General features: G+C 46.1%; 2 protein-coding genes, 1 long non-coding RNA gene and 1 other non-coding gene across 6 annotated transcripts; 2 read left to right on the top strand and 2 right to left on the bottom strand.

The window, feature by feature from the left end:
• Positions 1–1,093: 1,093 nt before the first annotated feature.
• Positions 1,094–20,428, bottom strand: ELL3 (elongation factor for RNA polymerase II 3). 2 transcript variants are annotated; one of them, XM_001918252.5, is made up of 13 exons: positions 20,296–20,428; positions 5,793–5,931; positions 4,250–5,708; positions 3,985–4,020; positions 3,523–3,632; positions 3,209–3,410; positions 3,040–3,119; positions 2,821–2,896; positions 2,464–2,644; positions 2,340–2,382; positions 2,044–2,215; positions 1,768–1,812; positions 1,094–1,688 (listed from the first exon to the last, which is right to left on the bottom strand). In XM_001918252.5, the coding sequence occupies exons 3-13, from the start codon at positions 4,379–4,381 to the stop codon at positions 1,578–1,580; spliced, it is 1,188 nt and encodes a 395-aa protein (XP_001918287.1). In that variant the 5' UTR covers positions 4,382–5,708; positions 5,793–5,931; positions 20,296–20,428; the 3' UTR covers positions 1,094–1,577. The 2 variants fall into 2 exon arrangements, with proteins under 2 accessions (XP_001918287.1, XP_005603133.1); XM_005603076.4 differs by lacking the exons at positions 5,793–5,931; positions 20,296–20,428 and having other exon boundaries at positions 3,031–3,119; positions 4,250–4,781.
• LOC102147798 (uncharacterized) lies at positions 7,102–16,741 on the top strand. Its single transcript, XR_289011.4, has 3 exons — positions 7,102–7,258; positions 12,730–12,836; positions 15,843–16,741. It is a non-coding gene; the product is annotated as an uncharacterized lncRNA (long non-coding RNA).
• On the top strand, positions 19,375–21,380 carry SERF2 (small EDRK-rich factor 2). Of its 2 annotated transcripts, none has more exons than XM_005603072.4 (3): positions 19,375–19,716; positions 20,316–20,424; positions 21,044–21,380. In XM_005603072.4, exons 1-3 carry the CDS (start codon positions 19,710–19,712, stop codon positions 21,105–21,107), a joined length of 180 nt encoding a protein of 59 aa, XP_005603129.1. In that variant the 5' UTR covers positions 19,375–19,709; the 3' UTR covers positions 21,108–21,380. The 2 variants fall into 2 exon arrangements, with proteins under 2 accessions (XP_005603129.1, XP_014589209.1); XM_014733723.3 differs by having other exon boundaries at positions 19,429–19,716; positions 21,021–21,380.
• MIR1282 (microRNA mir-1282) lies at positions 20,993–21,093 on the bottom strand. Its single transcript, NR_032776.1, has one exon. It is a non-coding gene; the product is annotated as a microRNA mir-1282 (primary transcript).
• Positions 21,381–21,417: the final 37 nt, after the last annotated feature.

Raw genomic sequence — 21,417 nt, 5'->3', positions numbered from 1 at the left:
GCTGTCTTTTTTCTGTGAGATGGAGAACCAAAGGTTCTCTAGACCAGTAGAACTTTCTGCAATGAAGGAAATGTTATGTAATCTTCATTGTCTGATACATGTAGCTATTGAGCATTTGAAATGTGGCTAGGAGCTACATTTTAAATTTTCATTAATTTAAATAGTCACAGCGCTACTGGCTACTATAGTGGTCAATACATCTGTAGACTTCAACTAACTGGGTCCACAGTTATCACCTGTAAATCCTTTCCAAATTTCATCTCTTTCCATCCTTGCATGTTTGTTGCCTAAGTGCCTAGCCTGATGATTAGAACAGGTGAGGGACCTTTCTTGTTGGGCTGTTTCTGGCCCTGCCCATGCCCTAACGATGGGTTGCTGTTTATCCTTGCCATGCAGTTGAGCATATTTTTGCCTCCCAAGGGCTATTCTTTGCCCAGAAATGCCCTGTGTGGGGTGTGGCATCAGGTTGGTGTTCCATCCAAGTTGTTTCAGGAGTTGCTCACACTGCTGGGTGCAGCCCTCTCCCCCAAAGAACAGGGTGTGGCCCATTAACTTCCCTCTCCAGTGGAACTGGGAAAGGCAGGATCATTCCTGGTTGTGAATGAAGTATCTACTTTGTTCTGCAACAGTGAGGAACGAAAAGGATAGGACTGGTGTGATGTTTTGTTCAAATGAATTAAACCACTTCCCTCTTCCTTTTTGGGAGTAAATCCAAATACTGTTCAAAGTTATATTTTTCAGTCACTGGATAATTGCAGACAGGAACCCTAATTGTGGGTGATTCCCAACCTGTATGTTTGGAAAATGAGAACTTTATTCCTACTGTAATCTCTAGTGGTCAATTATAAGATGGATTTGGTAGAGGCTTACAGCAAAATATATATCAGAATCATCCATAGTGCTTTCAAAAAGTAAAGATGCCTAACTATAATCTTGGAGATTCTAATTCATAAGACCTCGGCTGGGGGCTGGGGATCTAGTTTTTGAGAGAGCCCCAGAAGTGGTTCAGATATACAGCCAGGGGTAAGAACTACTGCCTTGGAGGATTTAAGGAAAGCATATAAACTTGTACAAAGGACACAGAGGCAATCAGTTTTATTTTCTTGGCCATGTTTATAAAAAGATTAACTTTCAGTACATGGGTAACACCCAAGCCCTTTCCCATTATATCCAGGTGTATTACAAGTTCCTTTAGTCATGTTACCAAAAGTTTTCATTATTGTTTCTTTAGGGAGGCTACCATGCTAAATTCTAATGTCCTCAAGGTATCTTGTCCTAGAAATGGTGTAATTTCTCAGGATTTGAAAATGACATGGCTGAACTAAAAGTGAAGAAGCCAAATCTGTGCTACTTTTCCTAGTCTCCTGGGCATAGCTCTGAAGTCTTGGCACTGTGCCCAAACCCTAAAAAAATATAGCAACAATGAAAATCAAACCTTAAGAACCTAGAGCAGCTTTCCTACTTGCCACAATGGACTCAGCAATGAGAAGAGCAGACAGTTGCACTCTATTTAGTTTATAGCTGCTTTGTTCCTTCATGTCTCACTGGGCAGAGGGGTCAAGAGCCCTCTGACAGCTTCAGCTGCCCCTGTTCTTTTCCTCAAACTCCAGGATGAGACCTTTAATGTGGGACAATTTCTGATGCAGGTACTCACAGCGACGCTTTTCTTCCCTGTAACCTGGGTACCGCTGCAGAGAAAAAAATGTGTCAAAAAAAAAAAAATCCACCATTTCTACCTTTTTGCTACCATTCCCAGATCTTTCTTACCTTCCTGAACTTTTTATATTCCTGGACTATCTTTTCTTCCAGCACCTGAAATAAAGAAAATGCTAGCACCAAGTTTAACTGAGAAAAAAGCTCCAGTTCTCTTAAGGGAAGGAACTAACTTCCCTTCTCATTCTACCAAAAGATACAGACTAATTTTCCTCTCAAAACAGGCTTGCTTGTCACTTTGTTTAGTAGCTGAACAAACAGGCTTATGGGAAGTTAGCAGGGAGTTTATGGCTAGTAGAGTTAGAAAGCCAGCATGGGTTCAGTGCTTACCTTGTGTTCTGGAGTTCCTCGCTGAACTCTCTTGATCTCTGCTCCCAGCTCTACGAACCTTTGGCTTGCAGCCCCAACACGGGCATGCAGGATGCGATATTCAGCATAATCTGTCTCAAAGTCTTGCTCATAAGCATGTTGCTGCTCTGCACTGTGGATAGCCCTGTATTGCCTGCCAGGAGCAGAGAGTTGTCACCTTCAGTTTCACTGCCCCCAAAAGCTCCCGGCTCCCAGGAAGTTTATCTTAATATCTCATATGGACAAGGCTTGATAAAATGAAATGGCAGGGGACTCACAGGAGGTAATCTGGTACCTCTTCAGGGCTTGGGGATTCAGAGTCTAGGAAGAAAGCAAGAAGACACAAAGGTGATTTAGGCCCTTTTTCCCCACTATGGTGGTTTTATCCTCTCATTAACTCACCTGCTTGAACTGAGGGACTGTGCTCCAGCCTGGGGCCCATGTCTTCATCTTTATCTTGCTCCCAGGCTTCTCCCTCTTGTAGGTCCTGACTGGGCAGTGCTTGTAGGGGACTTGGAGCTAGAGGCAGAGTTCTGAGCCTCTTTTCTTTTAGTTCTGTAATGCCTGCAGGTGCTGGACGCTTCTGTTGGGGAAGTCTTTGTCACATAAATAGTAAGCCAGGAGCCTCCTATTTGGCCCTTCTCTTGAAAAGTCCTATATAATGAGCTTTGGGAGCCTCAAAATGAAGGCTTTCAATTTTTAAATTTTAGCCTGATTGGACAAAGCTCTCTCTGAAAAACTCTTGCTATTACAACTTACCTTGCCCAGATGTTTTTGGCTAGCAGAGGAAGGCAGTGCCTGATGAGGATCTCTGTTTGGTAGATGGGTCTGGTTCCTAGGATATTTGAAGAAAGGATGGGAGAGATGAAGACCGGAGTAGGAAATGGGCTAGATCTCTTATTACAACACTTAGGGTGGAGATTAGACAGGAAGACAATACCAGGGCTTCTTAGGTTAGTCCCACCCTACCTCAAGTACCTCACTTCCCACTGTGCCATGTGTTCCCTTGAGGATCCTGGGAGTGACTGTCCTTGGCTGCTTGCCAGTGGATCTGGCACCTGGTGGGGAAAGTGGCAGGGGCACTTGGCTCCCTGGGCTTCAGGCTTTGCCCCACCTTATCCCAACTCCCTGCAGTTTCTGGCCTCACCTCGTCTAGTGCCATTTTTGGCTGTGAATCTGTGTCTCCTTCAGAATAGTCTCCCATGTTCTGCCAACTCTCAGGATCTGTGGCATCTTCAGTCAAGTTGTGTCCCTGAACTGAAGATGGGGCTGGGATAGAATCCATGGCTGCCCAAATAGTGAGGCGCTCCCTGAGTGGGCCCAGGCAGTGGAGGCGGTTAAGCCCAGATCTGGAAAGGGGTGGTGGAAAAAACCCAGGAAAGTGGAGAACTTTTAAGCACCTCTGGACATCCCCCTCCTGGACTTTCCACAAACTCTTACCTGCTACCTGGTTCCCCTTACCTGCCTAGGCGTTGGCACACAAGGTCCAAGCCACCAGGGCCCTCCTGGCCACACTGGGACACTATGAAGGAGAAGAGGCAGGACCAGCCAGGGCCTGGGAGCCTCAAATACTGGGAGTGAAAAGAGACCATAAGCCCATGAAGTCAGCCCCTCCCCCTCCTGCCAATGCCATCCCTTCCTGAGCCAGCCTATGACCGAAGATGGGTCCCATGGGGCTCGTTAGCACACCAGGTGCAGCTGGGCCTGAGTTCCCCAGCAGGCTGAGACGGCACAGTCTCCTCAACCGCAGCCTCCTGTGGGACCACAACCCCAGCAGCACCTTCACCCGACTCGGGGTGCAGTTCTCAGAACTTCCTCTCACCGTGACTGCTCTCAGCCTCCCGCCTTGACCATACCTTCCCGGAGCCCACGTCTGTCCTCCCGGCACCCCACCTCCTTCACACACCGCAGGCCCGCACTTACCCCTCGATTGCCTTGAAAAGCGATCACTGGCCGAACCTGAGGGGAGAGCACAGACGCGAGCTGAGCGCAGGTGAAGCGGCGGCCCCAGGATCCAGCGTCGGGTGCCCGGAGGACCTGCCTCATGGGCTTCACTTGTAAAGGTGGGGAGGCCGGAGCCCACGGATGCCGTTCTCCATCCCCAGGTTCCTTAGCCAGGGTCGCCGGCTGAGGCCCGAGGTCCCAAGGGGTGGGGGCTAGGGAAGATGGGGCCCGGGGCCGGTCGCACCTGTTGGCGCTGACACTCTTGCAGCGCCCGCATCGCCGCGTCGTTGAGCCTGAGCAGCAGGAGGCTGGTCCGGGCAGCGGGGCTGAAGCAGAGCCGGAGCTTCCCACTCAGAAGCTCCTGGGATCCCTCCATGGCCACGAGGTCGAGCGCAAGCAGAACCGGAGCCCCAGGCGCGGGCCACCACCTCTACCTCCGCTGTGCCGGGCTAGGCTGGCACGCCCTGTAGCCCAGGTCGGCCCCGCCCTCCGCCAGGACCCCACCCACAGCCCCACCCACAGCCAGCCACCCCTGAGGTTTCCCAGCCGCCTAGGAGGCGCTTCGCTCTCCCCCAGACGTTCGTGCGGACCCCAGCGGTTTCTTCTTGGCGTGGCATGCACCGCTTGGGCTTTTGGAAGGGGCTATCCCAGTTCCGGGGCGAAAGTCTGCGGCCAGCTTCAGAACCCTCACCCAGAATCTCCAGTCCTGCCTCAGTTTCTCCAGCCAACCTTAACTCAGAGTTGCCGTTTCTAAGCGTAGCTGAACCTGCAACCTTAGAGGGTTTTAGACGCAGAGGGGCGGGAGAGAGGGCCTGGTTGCTGGGCGGGCTCAGCCGGTCTCGCCTCGGAGGGCAAGAGGCCCCAGGGACCGGAGGATGGCACACCCGAATGGGGATTCCTAACGCCTACACCTGGCGCAGCGCTTTTGCTTTTTCCCGCCCACGGCACTGCTGCGGACCCGAAGCTGGTTTCTAACGAAAGCTGGAGAGAAAATCGGGCCCCGTGGACGTCGTGGCAGCGGTGACGTTTGGCTGGAGCGCCCCCCACCGGTGGGCGTGGATGGGGGGCATGGGTGATGGCAGGAGAATTGCAGGGCAGAGTAAAGGGAGGACTCAGTCCCAGGTGTCCCTTCCTAGCCTAAACACGTGAGATTGTTGTGAAACGGAGCTGGCTCACTCCCTGTGGAGGGCCAAGAGGTGCCACAAAGTTGCCAGACATTCCAGAGGTCCAGATCCTGGTGCAGTGAGACCACAGGACCAATCTCAGTTGACCTTTGGTGTCTCCACTTGTCCCTATTTGGGTTTGTTTCCCAAGAGCCCTGGTGATGTTCTCTTTCCTAGCCAGGATCCCTCTGCTAAATCCCTGGACCTATATAATCCCAGGTGACCTTAATGCCCTCCACCCGAAATCAAGTCACCTATACATTTGTCACAACTCATCACATTGTACAATCAAAATGTGTACATTTTACTGTATGTAAATTTTACCTCAATAAAGTTGACTTTAAAACTCACTGCAGGGGCTGGCCCAGTGGCCGAGTGGTTCAGTTTGCGGGCTCTGCTTGGGCGGCCCAGGGTTTCCCCGGTTCGGATCCTGGGCGCGGACATAGCACTGCTCGCTCATCATGGCATGTTGAGGCAGCATCCCACATGCCACAACTAGGAGGACCCACAACTAAAAATATGCAACTATGTACCGCGGGGCTTTGGGGAGAAAAAGGAAAAACAAAATCTTAAAAAAAAAAATCACTGCAATAAACCTCCAACTCCAACAACAAAAACATTTACCTGTCCATCTCCTCAGGGCTCTCTGCTTCTCTGGGTGACAATTTGCTAATTTGATAAACAGTTATGGTAATTGGTAAAGCTGGTCTCCCAGGGTTCCTTTTCTTCTCAGATGACATCTGTGGCCTTTTGTTGGATTTTCCTGGATTTAAATTCAAAGGAGAGACTAGAATGGTGAAAATTTCTGGAGAGGAGGGAAGGAGCAGTGCCATAAGGGGAGGCAACTGAGGAAGATACTTGGGGAAGGGAGGAGGGAGGTAGGAATCTAACTTTTGTTAGGTGTCCATTACGTGTCAGGATCTTTGCATGTTATTTAATCCCTACAATACCCTTTTTTAGAGTAGGTATTATTATCCACATTTTTCATTCATTCATTCAACAAATATTTATTGAGCACTCACTCTGTACCGGACATTTTACTAGATCCTTGGGATACGTCAATGAGCAGATTCTTGCCTTGGGAGAACTTACATTCTAGAGAGGAAGGAGACATTATAAACACACCCAAGAAATAACTGTAAGAAATATAGTGTGGGCCGGCCCATGGCCAAGTGGATAAGTTCACGTGCTCGGCTTCGGCGGCCCAGGGTTTCCCTGGTTGGGATCCTGGGCCTGGACATGGCACTGCTTGTCAGGCCACGTTGAGGTGGCGTCCCACATGCCACAACTAGAGGGACCCACAACGAAGAATATACAACTATGTACTGGGGGGATTTGGGAAGGAAAAAAAAAAGATTGGCAACAGTTGTTAGCTCAGGTGCCAATCTTTAAAAAAAAAAAAAAAGAAATATAGTGTATGTTTAAAGGTGACAAGTGCTATAGGAAAAAATAGAGCAAGGTAACAGACTTTGGAAATAGCAGAGGAGGAAGTAGAGGAGGGTGGAGCTAGAGAGGGTTGACTGTACATTAAGTAAGACGCCAGAGAAGGCCTTCTGGAGGAGATTAAATTTAAGCAATGCCTAAAGGAGGTGAGGCCAAGCTATACAGTTGGAGAAAATGCTTTCCAGACAGAGAGACTAGCCAGCACAAACTCTATAAGTCAGAAGTGTGCCTGGAGTTTTTGAGGAAAAGTTGAGGCCAGTGCAACTGGAACAAAGTGAGTGAAGGGGAGAGTAGTAAGAAATGAAGTCCAGAAGGTTAGGGAGCAGGAGCAGATCAAGTCATGAAGAGCCTTCTGGGCCATTGTAAGGACTTTGGCTTTTACTTTGAATGAAATGGGGAGTCACTGCAGGGTTTTGAGCAGAGAAGTAACATGAAGTCACTTCTATTTTAAAAGGATCACTCTGGTTGCTGTGTTAAGAATAGACTGTAGGGGAACAAGGATAAAAGCAGCATGACCTGTTAGGAGGCCATTGCAGTAATCCAAGCTGGAGATGGTGGTGGCGGCTTGTACCACGGGGTAGCAGAGGTGACAGAAAGACAGAGTTCTGGATCTATTGAGGACAAGATTTCCTGATGGACTGAATGTGGTATGTGAGAGAGAAATAGCATCAAGGATGACTCTAGGATTTTTGACCAGAACACCTAGAATGATGAAATTGTCATCAACGGAGGTAGGGAAGACTGCAGGTGGAACAGGGTTAGTTCTGAACACGTTGAGTTGTCTAGTAGACTCCACATGGGGATGTGGAGCAGGCAGTTGTATGCACGAGTTTGGAAATGGTGAAAGATGTCTGGGCTGGAGATGTAAACTTGGTGGTACTAACATAGATGGTACTTAAAGCCACAAAACTGGATGAGATCACCCAGAAGATAGAGAAGAGCCTGAAAGATTACACCCCAAGGCCCTCCAATCTCTATAAAGAGGTCAGGGAGAAAGAAAGCAAAGCCAATTGAAATGGGCTGGCTAGTGAGGAAGGAAGAGCACCAAAAGAGTGTGATATCCTGAAAGCTAAGTGAAGAAAATGTTTCAAGGAGAAGGGATCGATCGACTGTCAAATGCTGTTGATAGGCCGAGTAAAAGGAAGATTAAGAATTGACATTGTGATGAAAATGTTCTAAAATTGACAGTGGTGATGGTTGCACATTTCTGTGCATATACTAAAACCCATTAAATTGGACACTACACTTCAAATGGGTGAATTGTATGGTATATGAATTATAGCTCAATAAAATTGTTATTAAAAAAAAAAAGAATTGACCACTGGATTTAACAATGTGGGTTCATTGGTAAACTTACCAAGAGCAGTTCTGGTGATATGAGATGAAAGCCTGATGGGATTAGGTGTAAAGAAAATGGTAGAAAAGGAATATACAGAGAATATAAGAAACTTGAGTTTTGCCAAATATGGGGGCAAAGAAATAGTGAGTTAATTGTTGGGGGAAACAGGATCAAGAGAAGGTTTTTACTGTGGGAGAAATAGCATGTTTATATGCTGCTGGGAATTATTTGCGAAATATTCCTAAAACTTTGATGATGTAGGAGAGAGGAGAGGATTGCTGGAGTGGTGGAGGTTAGAGAGGGTGGGGTCTATTCAAGATTTGCTTTCCATAGGAGTGTGGGCAGTTCATCCATGGGAACAGGCTACACAGGCAGCGAAGGTGTAGATGTGGTGGGAATCTGTGGAAGTTCTCTTCTGATTGCTTCAATTTTCTCAGTGAAGTAGGGAGCAACTGAGAGAGAGGATAAGGGAGGAGCGATGGGGGTTGAGGTATGAAAATGGTGTGACATAATTGCCTAGAAGTGCGAGAGTGAATGAGTTAGGCACGTGTCCAACACTATGGCCTGATGAGAAAACTGAGACTTGGAGAAGCGAAGTGGTTATCCAAGGTCACAGGCAGAGGTTCTGAACCTGGCTCTGAAGATCATAGAATTCAGAGATTCTGTGAACTTGGGAGGGAAAAGATTACACCTTTATTTTCACCAACCTCTAACCGAAATTTAACATATCCTTTGATTATGAATGTAGGCAACAAACCACTGGTACTGGCAATACCTGTGATGTTCCCACCAACAGAAACAATGGATATTTTCATTTCACATTACAATTGTTGGAGAGATATCCAAATATGATTTGCATTCATCACCACTTTATAATTATAATCGTTATTAGACTTTCCTCTAGATCTTTTTATTTAATGCATTGATAAAAACACCCTATTACTATATGACAAACATTTTAATATTTTTATAACTGTATTTGAATATAATTGTTTTCCTTTATCTTATTTATTTATTTATTATTCTTTTTTTGCTGAGGAATATTAGCCCTGAGCTAACATCTGTTGTCAGTTTTCCTCTTTTTTGGCTTGAGGAACATTAGCCCTGAGATAACATCTGTGCCAATCTTCCCCTATTTCGTATGTGGGTTGCCACCACAGCATGGCTGACAAGTGGTGTAGTTCCATGCCTGGGATCAGAACTCATGAACCTGGGCCACCAAACCAGAGTGCACCGAATTTAACCACTATGCCACAGAGCTGTCCCCTATCCCATATATTTTTAAAAATTTTTGTTTCAGTTTTTAATTGTGGTAAAATACATATTTACTATCTTCATCATTTTTAAGTGTACAATTCAGTAGTAAGTACATTCACATTGTTGTGCAACCAATTTCCAGAACTCTTTTCATCTTGCAAAACTGAAACTCTATACCCATTAAGCAATAATTCCCCATTTCTCCCTCCTCCCAGCCCCTGGCAACCATCCTTCTGCTTTCTGTTTCTAAGAATTTGACTACTCTAGATACGTCATAAGTGGAATCATACAGTATTTGTCTTTTTGTGACTGGCTTATTTCACGTAGCATAATGTCCTCAAGGTCCATCCGTGTTGTAGCACGTGTCAAGATTTCCTTCCTTTTTATTTTTTTAATGTTTAAAAAAATTTTCTCTTATAACTTCATTTTTTTCTTTTAATTCTTTTTATTGTGGTAACATTGGTTTATAACATTATATAAATTTCAGGTGTACTTCATTACATTTCGATTCCTGTGTAGATTACATCATGTTCACCACCCAAAGACTAATTACAATCCATCACCACACACATGTGCCTAATTACCCCATTCACCTACCTCCCTCCCCCTTCTCCTCTGGTAAACACCAATACAATCCACGTTTCTATGGTTTGTCATCATTTTTACCTTTTACTTATAAGTGAGATCATCAGTGTCTGACTTTCTCCCTCTGGTTTATTTCACTTAGCATAATAGCCTCAAGGTCCATCCATGTTGTCACAAATGGCCGGATTTCATCATTTCTTATGGCTGAGTAGTATTCCATTGTGCATATATACCAAATCTTATTTATCCTTTTGTCCCTTGATGGGTACCTACGTTGCTTCCAAGTCTTGGCTATTGTGAATAATGCTGTGATGAACATAGGGGTGCATGTAATTTTATGCATTCGTGTTTTCATGTTCTTTGGATAAATACCCAGCAGTGGAATAGCTGGATCATATGATGGTTCTGTTCTTAATTTTTTTTTTTTTTGAGGAAGATTAGCCCTGAGCTAACATCCACTGCCAATCCTCCTCTTTTTGCTGAGGAAGATTGGCCCTGAGCTAACATCTGTGACCATCTCCCTCCATTTTACATGTGAGACGCCTGCCACAGCATGGCTTCATAAGTGGTGCACAGGTCTGTGCCCAGGATCCAACCCAGTGAACCCTGGGCTGCCGAAGTGGAGTGTGTGAACTTAACCACTATGCCACGGGGCTGGCCCCCTATTTGTAACTTTTTTGGGAATCTCCATACCGTTTTCCATAGTGGCTGCACCAGTTTACACTCCCACCAGCAGTGTATGAGAGTTCCCTTCTCTCCATATCCTCTCCAATACTTGTTTCCTGTCTTGTTATTATAGCCATTTTGATGGGAGTGAGGTTGAACATCTTTTCATGTGCCTGTTGGCTATCTGTGTATGTTCTTTGGAGAAATGTCTGTTCAGATCTTTTGTCCATTTTTTAATTGGGTTAGTTTTTTGTTGTTGAGATGTATGAGTTCTTTATATATTTTGGATATTAACTCCTTATCAGATATATGGTTTGCAAAGATCTCCCAATTGTTAGATTGCCTTTTTATATTGTTGATGGTTTCCTTTGCTGTGCAGAAGCTTTTTAGTTTGATGTAGTCCCATTTGTTTATTTTTTCTATTGTTTCCCTTGCCTGGTAGTATCAGACATGGTACTACCCTACATTTTTAAAACTGAATAAAATTCCATTGTATATATATATCACATTTTCCTTGTCCATTCACCTGTCAATGGACATTTGTGTTGCTTCCACCTATTGGCTATTTTGAATAATGCTGCTACAAACATGAGTGTACAAATACCATGGGTGTATTTTTGAAAATATATTTAGGAGCTGGCCCCATAGCTGAGTGGTTAAGTTCGCACACTCTGCTTTGGCAGCTGAGGGTTTCGCTGGTTCGGATCCTGGGTGCAGACATGGCACTGCTCATCAGGCCACACTGAGGCGGCGTCCCACATGCCACAACTAGAAGGACCCACAACTAAAATATACAACTATGTACTGGGAGGACTTGGGGAGAAAAAGCAGAAAGAAAAAAAAGATTGGCAGCAGTTGTTAGCTCAGGTGCCAATCTTTAAAAATATATTTAAAAACATTATTCTGAGAAGGGGTCCATAGGCCTTATTAGACTTCCAAAGGGGTCCATGGCACATAAGAATCCCAGCGAGTGGTCTGGCCAGGATTTGAACTCAGGCCACCTGGCTCTAGAGCCCGTGTTCTTTCCACACTCGTGAGGTCATGCCACGTTAGCAGCCCATACTCTTCTACATCAGGACAGCTAGTGACACGTAACGAACAGTTCTTAAGAGATCAGTACCTAGACTCCTTCTCATTCCACTCTCTCCTAGGCTATTTCATTCATTACCATGGTTGGGTTTTTAACTTACTATTTATTTGTTTTTATGGAAGTTATACATGTTCATACAAGTTCTATACAAAACATAATGAAAAACAGTAATCCTTACCCCTTATCTCTGCTTCCCACTGCTTAAAGGACATTACAACTCTTTTACTGTTTCTTCTGGCACTTATTGCTTTTTCTAAATATCATGCCATTTCTGGATTTCTTTTCTCCTTTTCTGAGGAAGATTAGCCCTTAGCTAACATCTGCCGCCAATCCTCCTCTTTTTTGCTGAGTAAGACTGGCCCTGAGCTAACATCCGTGCCCATCTTCCTCTTCTTTATATATGGGACGCCTGCCATAGCATGGCTTGACAAGCAGTGCTTAGGTCCACACCTGGGATCTGAACCGGTGAACCCCAGGCCGCCAAAGCTCAACATGGGAACTTACTCACTGTGCCATCAGGCTGGACTCTTCTTCTTCTTCTTCTTCTTTTTGGTGAGGAAAATTGGCCCTGAGCTAACATCTGCTGCCAATCTTCCTCTTATTGCTTGAGGAAGATTGTCCCTGAGCTAACATCTGCGCCAGTCTTTCTCTATTTTGTATGTGGGATGCCACCACAGCATGGCTTGAGGCACAGTGTGTAGGTCTGTGCTCAGGATCTGAACCCAAGAACGCTAGGCCACTTAAGCGGAGTGTGAACTTGATCGATATGCCACTGGGCTGGCCCCCACTTCTGGATTTTTCAGTTTCAGATATTAGCCACTGATTTCTATTTTAAAAATAAGGACTTAACTCTCTCATCCTCCCCATAAATATGCATGTACTTTCTATTTTCCTAATGTAGTAATGTTATTTTTGTCAGATCAGCATTGAATGTTTACATTTTATGAGTGTGTAAATGTTATTTGCAAGTTGTGATGCTTAGTTTACTGTTTACATTTCCTTTCTTTTATGTTTTCCCCCTGAAATTAATAATTATCTCTTTTTTAGTTTGTTTACTTAATTATTTATGTGTTTATTATCAATTAAGTCTTATACTCTCATCTAGAAGTGGAACTCTCCATCTTAATATATTCAAATGCAATCAGCTAACTTATCAGTTTTATGTTTCCATTTTTTCTTAGATATATGCCTCCAGAGCCTTTCATCCTCCTGCTCCAGTCTGAAATGGTTGCTCTCTAAGCCTGCTGCAAAGCTGACTCCCTGGGATTGCCCTTCACTAGCAGCCTGGGTATTTCCTTCACTTATCTTCTATGTCGGGCACACTTTTTCCTGGATCCTATGACTTTTTTTCTTGGTTTACTCTCTCATTTTGGTGAGGTACATCTCCAATAGCTTCCTGAAAGGGATGCATGGTAGATAAGTCCTTTGAGACTTTGTATGTCTTTATTCTATTTTCATTCTTAATTGATCATGTGGCTGGGTGAAAAAGTCTAGGTTGTTAATTAATTTAGATCTCCAGATCTGTATTTGATGACATTGTTCCATTGTCTTCTGGCTTCCAGTGTTGCTGCTGAAGTCACTCTGATTCTTCATCCTTTGTATGTGACCTATTTTGTGTCTCGTAAGCCTTTAAGATCTTCTCTTGGACTCTAGTGTTCTGATATGTGGTGGCGTAGATCTTTGCTCATTCCTTGTGCTGAGCACTCCACGGGCCCCCTCTATTTTTATTTACTTTCCTCTCATTCAAAACTCATATAATTCAGATATTGCACCTCCTGAACTGATTCTCTAACCTTTTTATTTTGTCCTCTCCTATTATCTAACATTATCTTTTGTTCAATTTTCTGGAATATTTCTTCAGCTTTTATCTTCCAACCCTTCTACTGAACTTTATTTTTTTTTTTTTGAGCGAGGAAGATTGGCCTTGAGCTAACATCTGTTGCCAATCTTCCTCTATTTTGTATGTGGGACACTGTCACACCATGGCTTGACGAGCGGCGTGTAGGTCCATGCCTGGGATCTGAATCTGCAAACCCTGGGCTGCCAAAGTGCAGCACACGAACTTAACCACTGTGCCACCAGGCTGGCCCCTGAATGTTTTTTATAGTTTCCCTATTTTTGTTCAAAATCCTCTTCATCTCTAAGGCTACTAATTATATTGCCCCTCTCATTTTCTTTTGTTCCTGGAATTGTTTCTGTATCCTCTGAGAGCTTATTTTCTGTTTCTGTTTTGTTTGGTCTATTTATATGTTAACAGTGTTTTCTCCAATGCTCAGTGATCCTTGGCTGTCCACTCATCTCTTCAAGCAAGGTGCTAGAAAGCTGACTGGAAGCTTGGTATACACGGACAGAGCTGGTTGCACTTTAAGATAATATGTGTCTGGCCCAGTGGTGCAGTGGCTAAGTTCGCATGTTCCGCTTCAGCGGTCCAGGGTTCACTGGTTCAGATCCAGGGTGCGGACATGCTTCCACTTGGCAAGCCATGCTGTGGCAGGTGTCCCACATACAAAGTAGAGGAAGATGGGCACGAATGTTAGCTCAGGGCCAGTCTTCCTCAGCAAAAAGAGGAAGATTGGCAGCAGATTAGCTCAGGGCTAATCTTCGCCCCCCCCCCCCCCAAAAGATAATATGACTAGATGTTTTCATTATGTGACTCCTACAATTCATCTAATTATCCAAGCTTTTTCCCACCTCAGGGCCTTAGCATATGCTGTTTCTATTGTCTGTGTATTGATTAAAATGTATTTTGCTGAAGTAACTGAAATATGACTCAAGGTACCTTAAACAAAAAAGAAATATGGTAGTTCCCATAGCGGGAAGCTCAGAGGTAGAACAAATGTTACAGTTGATGTATCCAGTGGCCCAAGAGCATCATCAAGGACCAAGATGCCTTCTGCCACCCACTTTGCTTCAACCTAAGGCTGGCCCTTCAAGTTCATAGGAGCCAGGAGAAGTCAGAGCTATGAGTTTCCTTGTTCAAGTCAGTGGGAGAGAGCACTGTCCCTCCCCTCACAATGGAAGAGAAGTCCTTCCCTTTGGTCTAATCAGGCTAATTTAGGTCACAATGCTAACTCCTGAACCAACAACTTTCACCAGGTGAATACCACACAATAATTAGCTTAGGTCTAGGTTCCTGAGACAATCAGTACTAAGAGGGTTGAGTTTACTTTGATTGACTTAGCCATTCAGGACCATTCTTGGAATATAGTGAGGAGGGGGAGAATATCCTAAAACTGCTTTGCTCTTCCTTCATAAAGGAGGGATGTAAGGAATGTTAGGGATTCAACTGAACTGCTGAAATGCTCATCTACTTCTCCTACAAGTGGCTTCAGGTCTCAGTTTAAATGTTACCTCAGAAGTGGGTCTCTCCCATTATTTTTCACCCTCACATCTTTGTTTCTCTTTTAAGACTTAACACAAGTTGTAATTTTATATTATTTGGTTTGTTTACCTGTAAATTGTTGATCTCCTCTGCTAAAGTGTTAATTTCATGAGGTCAGAGACCATGTCTGCTTTATTCACCACTATATAACCAATGCCTAGAAGTATCTGACATATAATAGGTGTTTACTTAATAGTTGGTGAAGAAATGAATGAACCCAGGAATCAAGAGTATCTTCCTCTCTCACTGAGTCTCCAAAAGATATACTGAAGCTGAACACTTTTGCCATTTCTGCTGCCATGGCCATCTCAGTCCAAGTGGCTATATTCTCTTCCTTCATGTAATGGACATCTTTTGTTTTATTTGTCTAGCATTCTCCTTCTTTTGTGAACAAACTCTCTTTCCTCGATAAACCTGTTCCTTCCCCCTACTAATCATGTGATTCTGGTGGGGGCTGCTCTCATTATATCCTGCCTGATATTCACCTTCCCACCACAAGGGTAGGCACCTGACCCATCAGAGTCCTGTCCTGGGATTTTAAACACTGAAACTAAAGGAAGAGACTCAGATGGTCTCTCTTGGACAAGCTGTGACATTTGAGGGAAGGTACCATTGGTGGCCATTTCCTATCATGTCAAGGGATCTGGGTCTGAGAAAATAGAGTAAAGAAAACAGACTTGGAGGAATCCCCCTGGCACTGGTTTTAGTTTTCCCTACAGCCAGCCACATCCCAGCCCATCCCCCAGTTTGGTTATGTAAACCAAAAAAATTCCCTTTTTTGCCCAAATAGGTCTGAACTGCATTTCAGTTATCTGTTACCAAATGAGGCCCAGCATCCCACATGTCTGTGATAGCCTTTTGACTGGTCTCTTCATTTCCATTTATCTGCTCTAATCTATTTTCCTCCCACAGAGCGATCTCTTCAAAATTTATATCCTGCCGATGAAGAGCACAGGCCGGGTTAGACTCTCAGCTCCACCCTTTATTATCTGAGTTTCCTTGAGAAAGTTACTTAACCTGCCTGCACCAAGGTTTCTAAATCGGTAGAAAGACGATGATGACATCTCAAAAGGTCATTGTGAGACTCGAAGAAGAAAAGTACACTTAGTGTACTTAATAAGCACTCATTTGATGTTAGCTAGTAGTGGTATCAGCAGTGGTAACTCAGATCATGTCACTGCCCTACCTACCTCACTGACCTAGTTTCACACCACCCTGCTCACTAGGCATTAGTGACTTGCCTATTACCTATCCACTAACTTTGTGGCTCCTGATGGGATGGCCTGAGGGAGGAGGGCCTTAGGGCCTTCATACAGGCAATTCCCTCTCTTGAAATGTTCTCCCTGACCCTCCTTACTTGGCCTTGCTAACTCTTCATCCTTTTGCTTCAGCTCAAATGTCACTTGCTTCACTTCACTAATCAGTTAGGATCTATGAGATCCACAGGTATACTCCCTTCATAGAACCAGCAGTACTATGATTTCGTACCAAGATGGGTAGAAGAATCGTTCACAGATAGTCTTCACGCAGATTACACTGACATCTGTTTTGATGGGTAGGCGCTTATGCTGTGCACCCTGTTAAATATTTTGAATATCATCCTTGTGTAGAATCTGTTATTTCCTTCAAAGCAATTATCACAATCAATTTGCATATACTATATATAGTATATACACAGAAATACATATATATGTACTATATATATATTAGAGAGAGCTGTTTCTTCTCTACACTATGCTCCATGCATGTAGAGATATATATGTTTTGTTCATCCTGTATATCTAATGCCTAATAAAACAGTTGGCACATAATTGGTGTACAATGTAATGAATATTTGTTGAAAGAATGAATTTTTTTGGCAACTCCTGGAAAAATTAAACTGGGGATGTGGCAACTAGTCTAGGTCCTGATAGAACTGGAAACAGACTCTTGGGCATGGGGGTAGGCTAGGTAAGTTGCTAAGAAAAGACTGGTTACAGGGTTGTTCCAATCTCTCACCCACCTGAGCTGCTTGAGTTGATAAGGAGGTAGCAGGTGCCAAAGAAAACTTGCTTCCTCATCCTACACTATTTCACTCATCTCTGGCTGGTTTGGCTTTCCCTATGGGATCAGTTCTGTGGTCTCTCTACATGCAAGGGGACCCACGTGGCTTGGCTCCACTGGGAACCCAGGGCTGGGAAGCCAAATAGCCCAAATTCTTCTCACGAATTGTGGTCAGACTGTTGCTGTCGGTCTGCAGGTGATGTCCCCATCCTTCAAGTCCAGTTTCCTCATCTTTCTCACTTTATATCTAGGGTCCCTAAACCCTGCCTCATGGCCTTCTCTGTTTCAGATCCCTGGGTTCTCATTCTCTCTAATTTGTTCCCTAACTCTCAACTCTGTGCTGTGTTTAAATGGAAGTATTTTCTTTCCCCCCTGGCTTTTGGCCAGCAGCTTCAGTTCTTCACCATGTAGGCCTCTCCTCATGACATGGCAGCTGGCTCCTCCCGACATGGCAGCTGGCTCCTCCCAGAGTCAGTGATCCAAGAGAGAGAGGAAAGCAGAAGCCACAATGTCTTTTATGATTTAGCATCAGAAGTGACATACCATCACTTCTGCCATATTCTTTTTTTTTTGGGGGGGGAGGAGGATTAGCCCTGAGCTAACTGCTGCCAATTCTCCTCTTTTTGCTGAGGAAGATTGGCCCTGAGTTAACATCTGTGCCCATCTTCCTGTACTTTATATGTGGGATGCCTGCCACAGCATGGCTTGCCATGTGGCACCATGTCTGCAACCAGGATCCGAACCGGCGAACCCAGGGCCACTGAAGCAGAACGTGTGCACTTAACCGCTGTGCCACCTGGCAGGCACCACTTCTGCCACATTCGATTGGTCACACAGACCAACCCTGATTCAGTGTGAGAGAGGACTACACAGGATGTGAACACCAGGAGGGAGGAATCATTAGGAGGAATCATTTCAGAGACTGGGTACCAGAGAAGGGTTAGAGGAATTTGGGGAAGGAAGAAGAAGCTTTAGGACTTGAAGAAGGGAGATGCAGGAGACATTAGCTGAATGCCTGCTATGGGCCAAGCCCTTTATATCAAGTAATCTATATGAATCTTTTCCACAACACTAAGGGGTAGATATTATTCCCATTTTTCATATAAAGGAATTGAAGCACAGAGAAAATTAAGTGTCCAAAATCAAATCCAGTAAGAGTCAGGACTTGTACACCACACATGGGTCTATTACATTTTGTATGTACCAAAGGGTGGGGTATGTGCTACTGGTGGTATGAAAAGTAATTGTAGTTAGTATAGAGACATAGCATTAAATAATATTGAAAGTACAAAAATTAAACGTTTTTCAATCTTCTGATTATATCAAGAGAAAGCTTCGATTTGGAAGACATGCCTTATTACCTAACACTTGTTAATTTCTCTTTTTAAGAAAGAGAGGGCAGGCCACAGGCTCAGCACTTTTGACAATGATATTATTTTGGTAGAATTTAATATATTTCATTTTAATTGTATTTATTTTTTATAGTTACTTTGTGTTTCTGGGCTGGTAATACTGATTTTAAATTTACTAAAGGAATATAAAGTTAAATTCAAAATAAATACAAAAATTTTAAGTAATAGACAATAGTTCAAGTGATACTTGGGCGTGACAAAAATTGTAAGGAGAGTACTGACTGAGGTTTACTGCCGTCCCATTAGTTCTAGATTGAGGGGGAAGCCCGTTTGAAGTTCCAGCCTCAGCCAGATTAGCTACGGGCGCTAGCTGGATAGAATCACAAGTTAAAATTGACAACCAATCCTTTCCTGTGATGTTTCCTAAGCATTTCTCTTTTATCCAATGAATTACTCAGGACGGGTGGGCAGTCTTATAGACGGAAGATTAACGGAGCTGAGAATGAGGAGTTTGGTGTGAAACCTAAACGTTTTGCCCTATTCACCCGCCTCTTGCAAGTCAGGTGTGTCTGGTGGAGACAATACAGTGGGGGAACGTCCAGAGGCAGAAAGGGACATAGTATATGCGATTCCCAATCTCTTAGGTCCGTGATCCAATTGTTTTGGGGTCCTCCAATACTTCCATGCTACTGCATCTTCACAAAGTTTCTGTGGGAAACGAGCAGGACCAAAGTTTTAGGACATAAGGGCTGTGGTTCCGATTTTCTATATTGGAGGGGTTTGGGGTAGCGGGACAATGTGGCTGGAAGGGGGTTTCTAAAGTTGCGTTTTGTACATGATTTTACATGATTACGGGAACAACTCAAGGGTCCAAATAGGTGGTGGTCGGGGTATCCTAAGTATCATGGCCAAGCTTAGTCCCAGAAACCTGCTAACAGTTTCGGCCCCCGCGAAGCGCCCCTCCTTTCCACAACGTTCCTTCTGGGCGTTTGTCAGCGTCTCAAACCGTCCACGTATGAGGTCACTCTCCCAGGTCACGTGCTCGAGCCCGCGGGAGCGCCACATCGCCAGCCGCGCCCCTCCACCCCCACCCTGCCCACGTGACCCGGCCTACTTTCTCCCCGCCCGACCCAACGCCTCGCCCGGGAAGCCCCGCCCCACGCAGCGCGCTCGGCCTGCGAACCTACCCCCCCGCATCCTCCTGGGTTCGAGCGTGGCCCACGGCCCCACGTGTTTCTTCGTGTCCAATGGGAGCCGGCGCCCGGGCGCGAAGGGGCGGGGAGAAAAGGACGACTTCGTTACGCTGCGAGAAAGGGGCGGGGCCTGCAACGTCGGACTGAACGAGGGGACGCAACGGAGGCAGGCCGGAGCCGCTGCCGTCGCCATGACCCGTGAGCACCGAGACCCCCTCCCCTTGCCCTTTTCTCCCCGTCCGCCCCGAACACCACTGCCGAGTCCTGCCATTGACCTCCTCTTGGCCTCCCCAGCGAGGCCTTTCTCAGGGAGCGCTCTTTAGCACCTTTCACACTCGGCGCCCGGAAATCGGCCCTCTGCCCACCGCCACTTCTTGAGAACCCCCCCTCAAGTCAGGCAGAGGCCCTCCCCGACCTTCTGCGGTGTGGTGAGAAGCCCTGTGCGCTGTGATAGGCGCAGAGCCCCTGCCCCGCGTCCCAGCCCATCCCCCACACAGACCCTAAACCGTCCACACACACCACCTCCACCTGTCTAGGCTCCCGGGCCGCCCCGAAACTCGGAACACGCCTGTAGCAGGCTCCTCGGGACTGTCCGCCCTCCACCCCGCAGTGTGACCTGCCCCGTGGCAGCTCGCCGGCCCCCTCCCCCCCGGTCAGCAGCCTAGGACCCGAAATGGGCCGGAGTCGGGGCCCGGGCAATGAAGTGTTGGACCCTACCAGTGTCCGGGTGAGGGAGCAGGGTCGCCAGTGTGTGGCCGGAAAGGCCTCCGGACTCACCTTTTACCTTCTTTCTTTAGGCGGTAACCAGCGCGAGCTCGCCCGCCAGAAGAATATGAAAAAGCAGAGCGACTCGGTTAAGGGAAAGCGCCGAGATGACGGGCTTTCTGCTGCCGCCCGCAAGCAGAGGTAGCCCCAGGGAGGGGAGGGCTGGGGAGGGGTGCGACCTGGGTTAGACCGAGGGTTGTACCAGGAAAGAGCTACCTCAGGGCTTACATGTGGACTAGTCGTGAGGGGCAGAGTACATTGCTTCCTCTAGGGTTTTATTTCCTCCCCACCCTCCAAATTGTTAGCTCACAGCCTTACAGGAAGGGTCTGGGGCGGGTGCCTGCCCTCGGTCTGATTTCTGAGTGCCCCTGGGTCTGACCTTAAGGGCAAGGGCAGGGAGCTTCACATTTCAAATGCAGTAGTGGTTATGACAGCCTGGTACTTTTGGCCCTCCTTGCTGTTTGTTTCTCCTCCCATCTCCCAGCCTTCTCACTGGTGTTGCTGGGTGTGGTACCCAGCACAGAATAGACTTGGGCCTCTGTGGCCAGACTTCTGACCCGTTGGGCGACAGCCAGATAGAGACTGATTGCCTTTTGAGCCTCAGCTCTCTTCTTCTTGTTCTCCTAGGGTGGGAATACAGCAGCCACACGCTGAATTTTGTCCCATCCACTTCCATCTTATCCTTGTGCCCTTCATCCCCCTGCATCTTGTCCTTTTTGCCCTCTGGTACCTCCCAGTGCCCCATCATCTCTACCCCCAGGGACTCGGAGATCATGCAGCAGAAGCAGAAAAAGGCAAACGAGAAGAAGGAGGAACCCAAGTAGCTTTGTGGCTTCGTGTCCAACCCTCTTGCCCTTCGCCTGTGTGCCTGGAGCCAGTCCCACCACGCTCGCGTTTTCTCCTGTAGTGCTCACAGGTCCCAGCACCGATGGCATTCCCTTTGCCCTGAGTCTGCAGCGGGTCCCTTTTGTGCTTCCTTCCCCTCAGGTAGCCTCTCTCCCCCTGGGCCACTCCTGGGGGTGAGGGGGTTACCCTTTCCCAGTGTTTTTTATTCCTGTGGGGCTCACCCCAAAGTATTAAAAGTAGCTTTGTAATTCCTTGAGCGCCTGGTTTGACTGGGGATTTGGGGGGATG

Source organism: Equus caballus, chromosome 1, assembly GCF_041296265.1.
Source record: "Equus caballus isolate H_3958 breed thoroughbred chromosome 1, TB-T2T, whole genome shotgun sequence".
NCBI classification, from domain to species: domain Eukaryota; kingdom Metazoa; phylum Chordata; class Mammalia; order Perissodactyla; family Equidae; genus Equus; species Equus caballus.
The sequence above is the reverse complement of the archived record's forward strand: the minus strand, read 5'-3'. Positions and strand labels throughout refer to the sequence as shown.

What these genes read in the sequence shown, in the direction of transcription:
- SERF2 (XM_014733723.3), top strand. An exon ending in GCTGCCGCCCGCAAGCAGAG is followed by an intron (nt 20,425 to 21,020) that starts GTAGCCCCAGGG and finishes GGTACCTCCCAG; the next exon opens with TGCCCCATCATCTCTACCCC.
- ELL3 (XM_005603076.4), bottom strand. Translation starts at nt 4,381, where the DNA reads ATGGAGGGATCCCAGGAGCTTCTGAGTGGGAAGCTCCGGCTCTGCTTC. An exon ending in CTTTTCAAGGCAATCGAGGG is followed by an intron (nt 3,633 to 3,984) that starts GTAAGTGCGGGC and finishes TTTCACTCCCAG; the next exon opens with TATTTGAGGCTCCCAGGCCC. An exon ending in GAGGAACTCCAGAACACAAG is followed by an intron (nt 1,813 to 2,043) that starts GTAAGCACTGAA and finishes TCTTTATTTCAG; the next exon opens with GTGCTGGAAGAAAAGATAGT.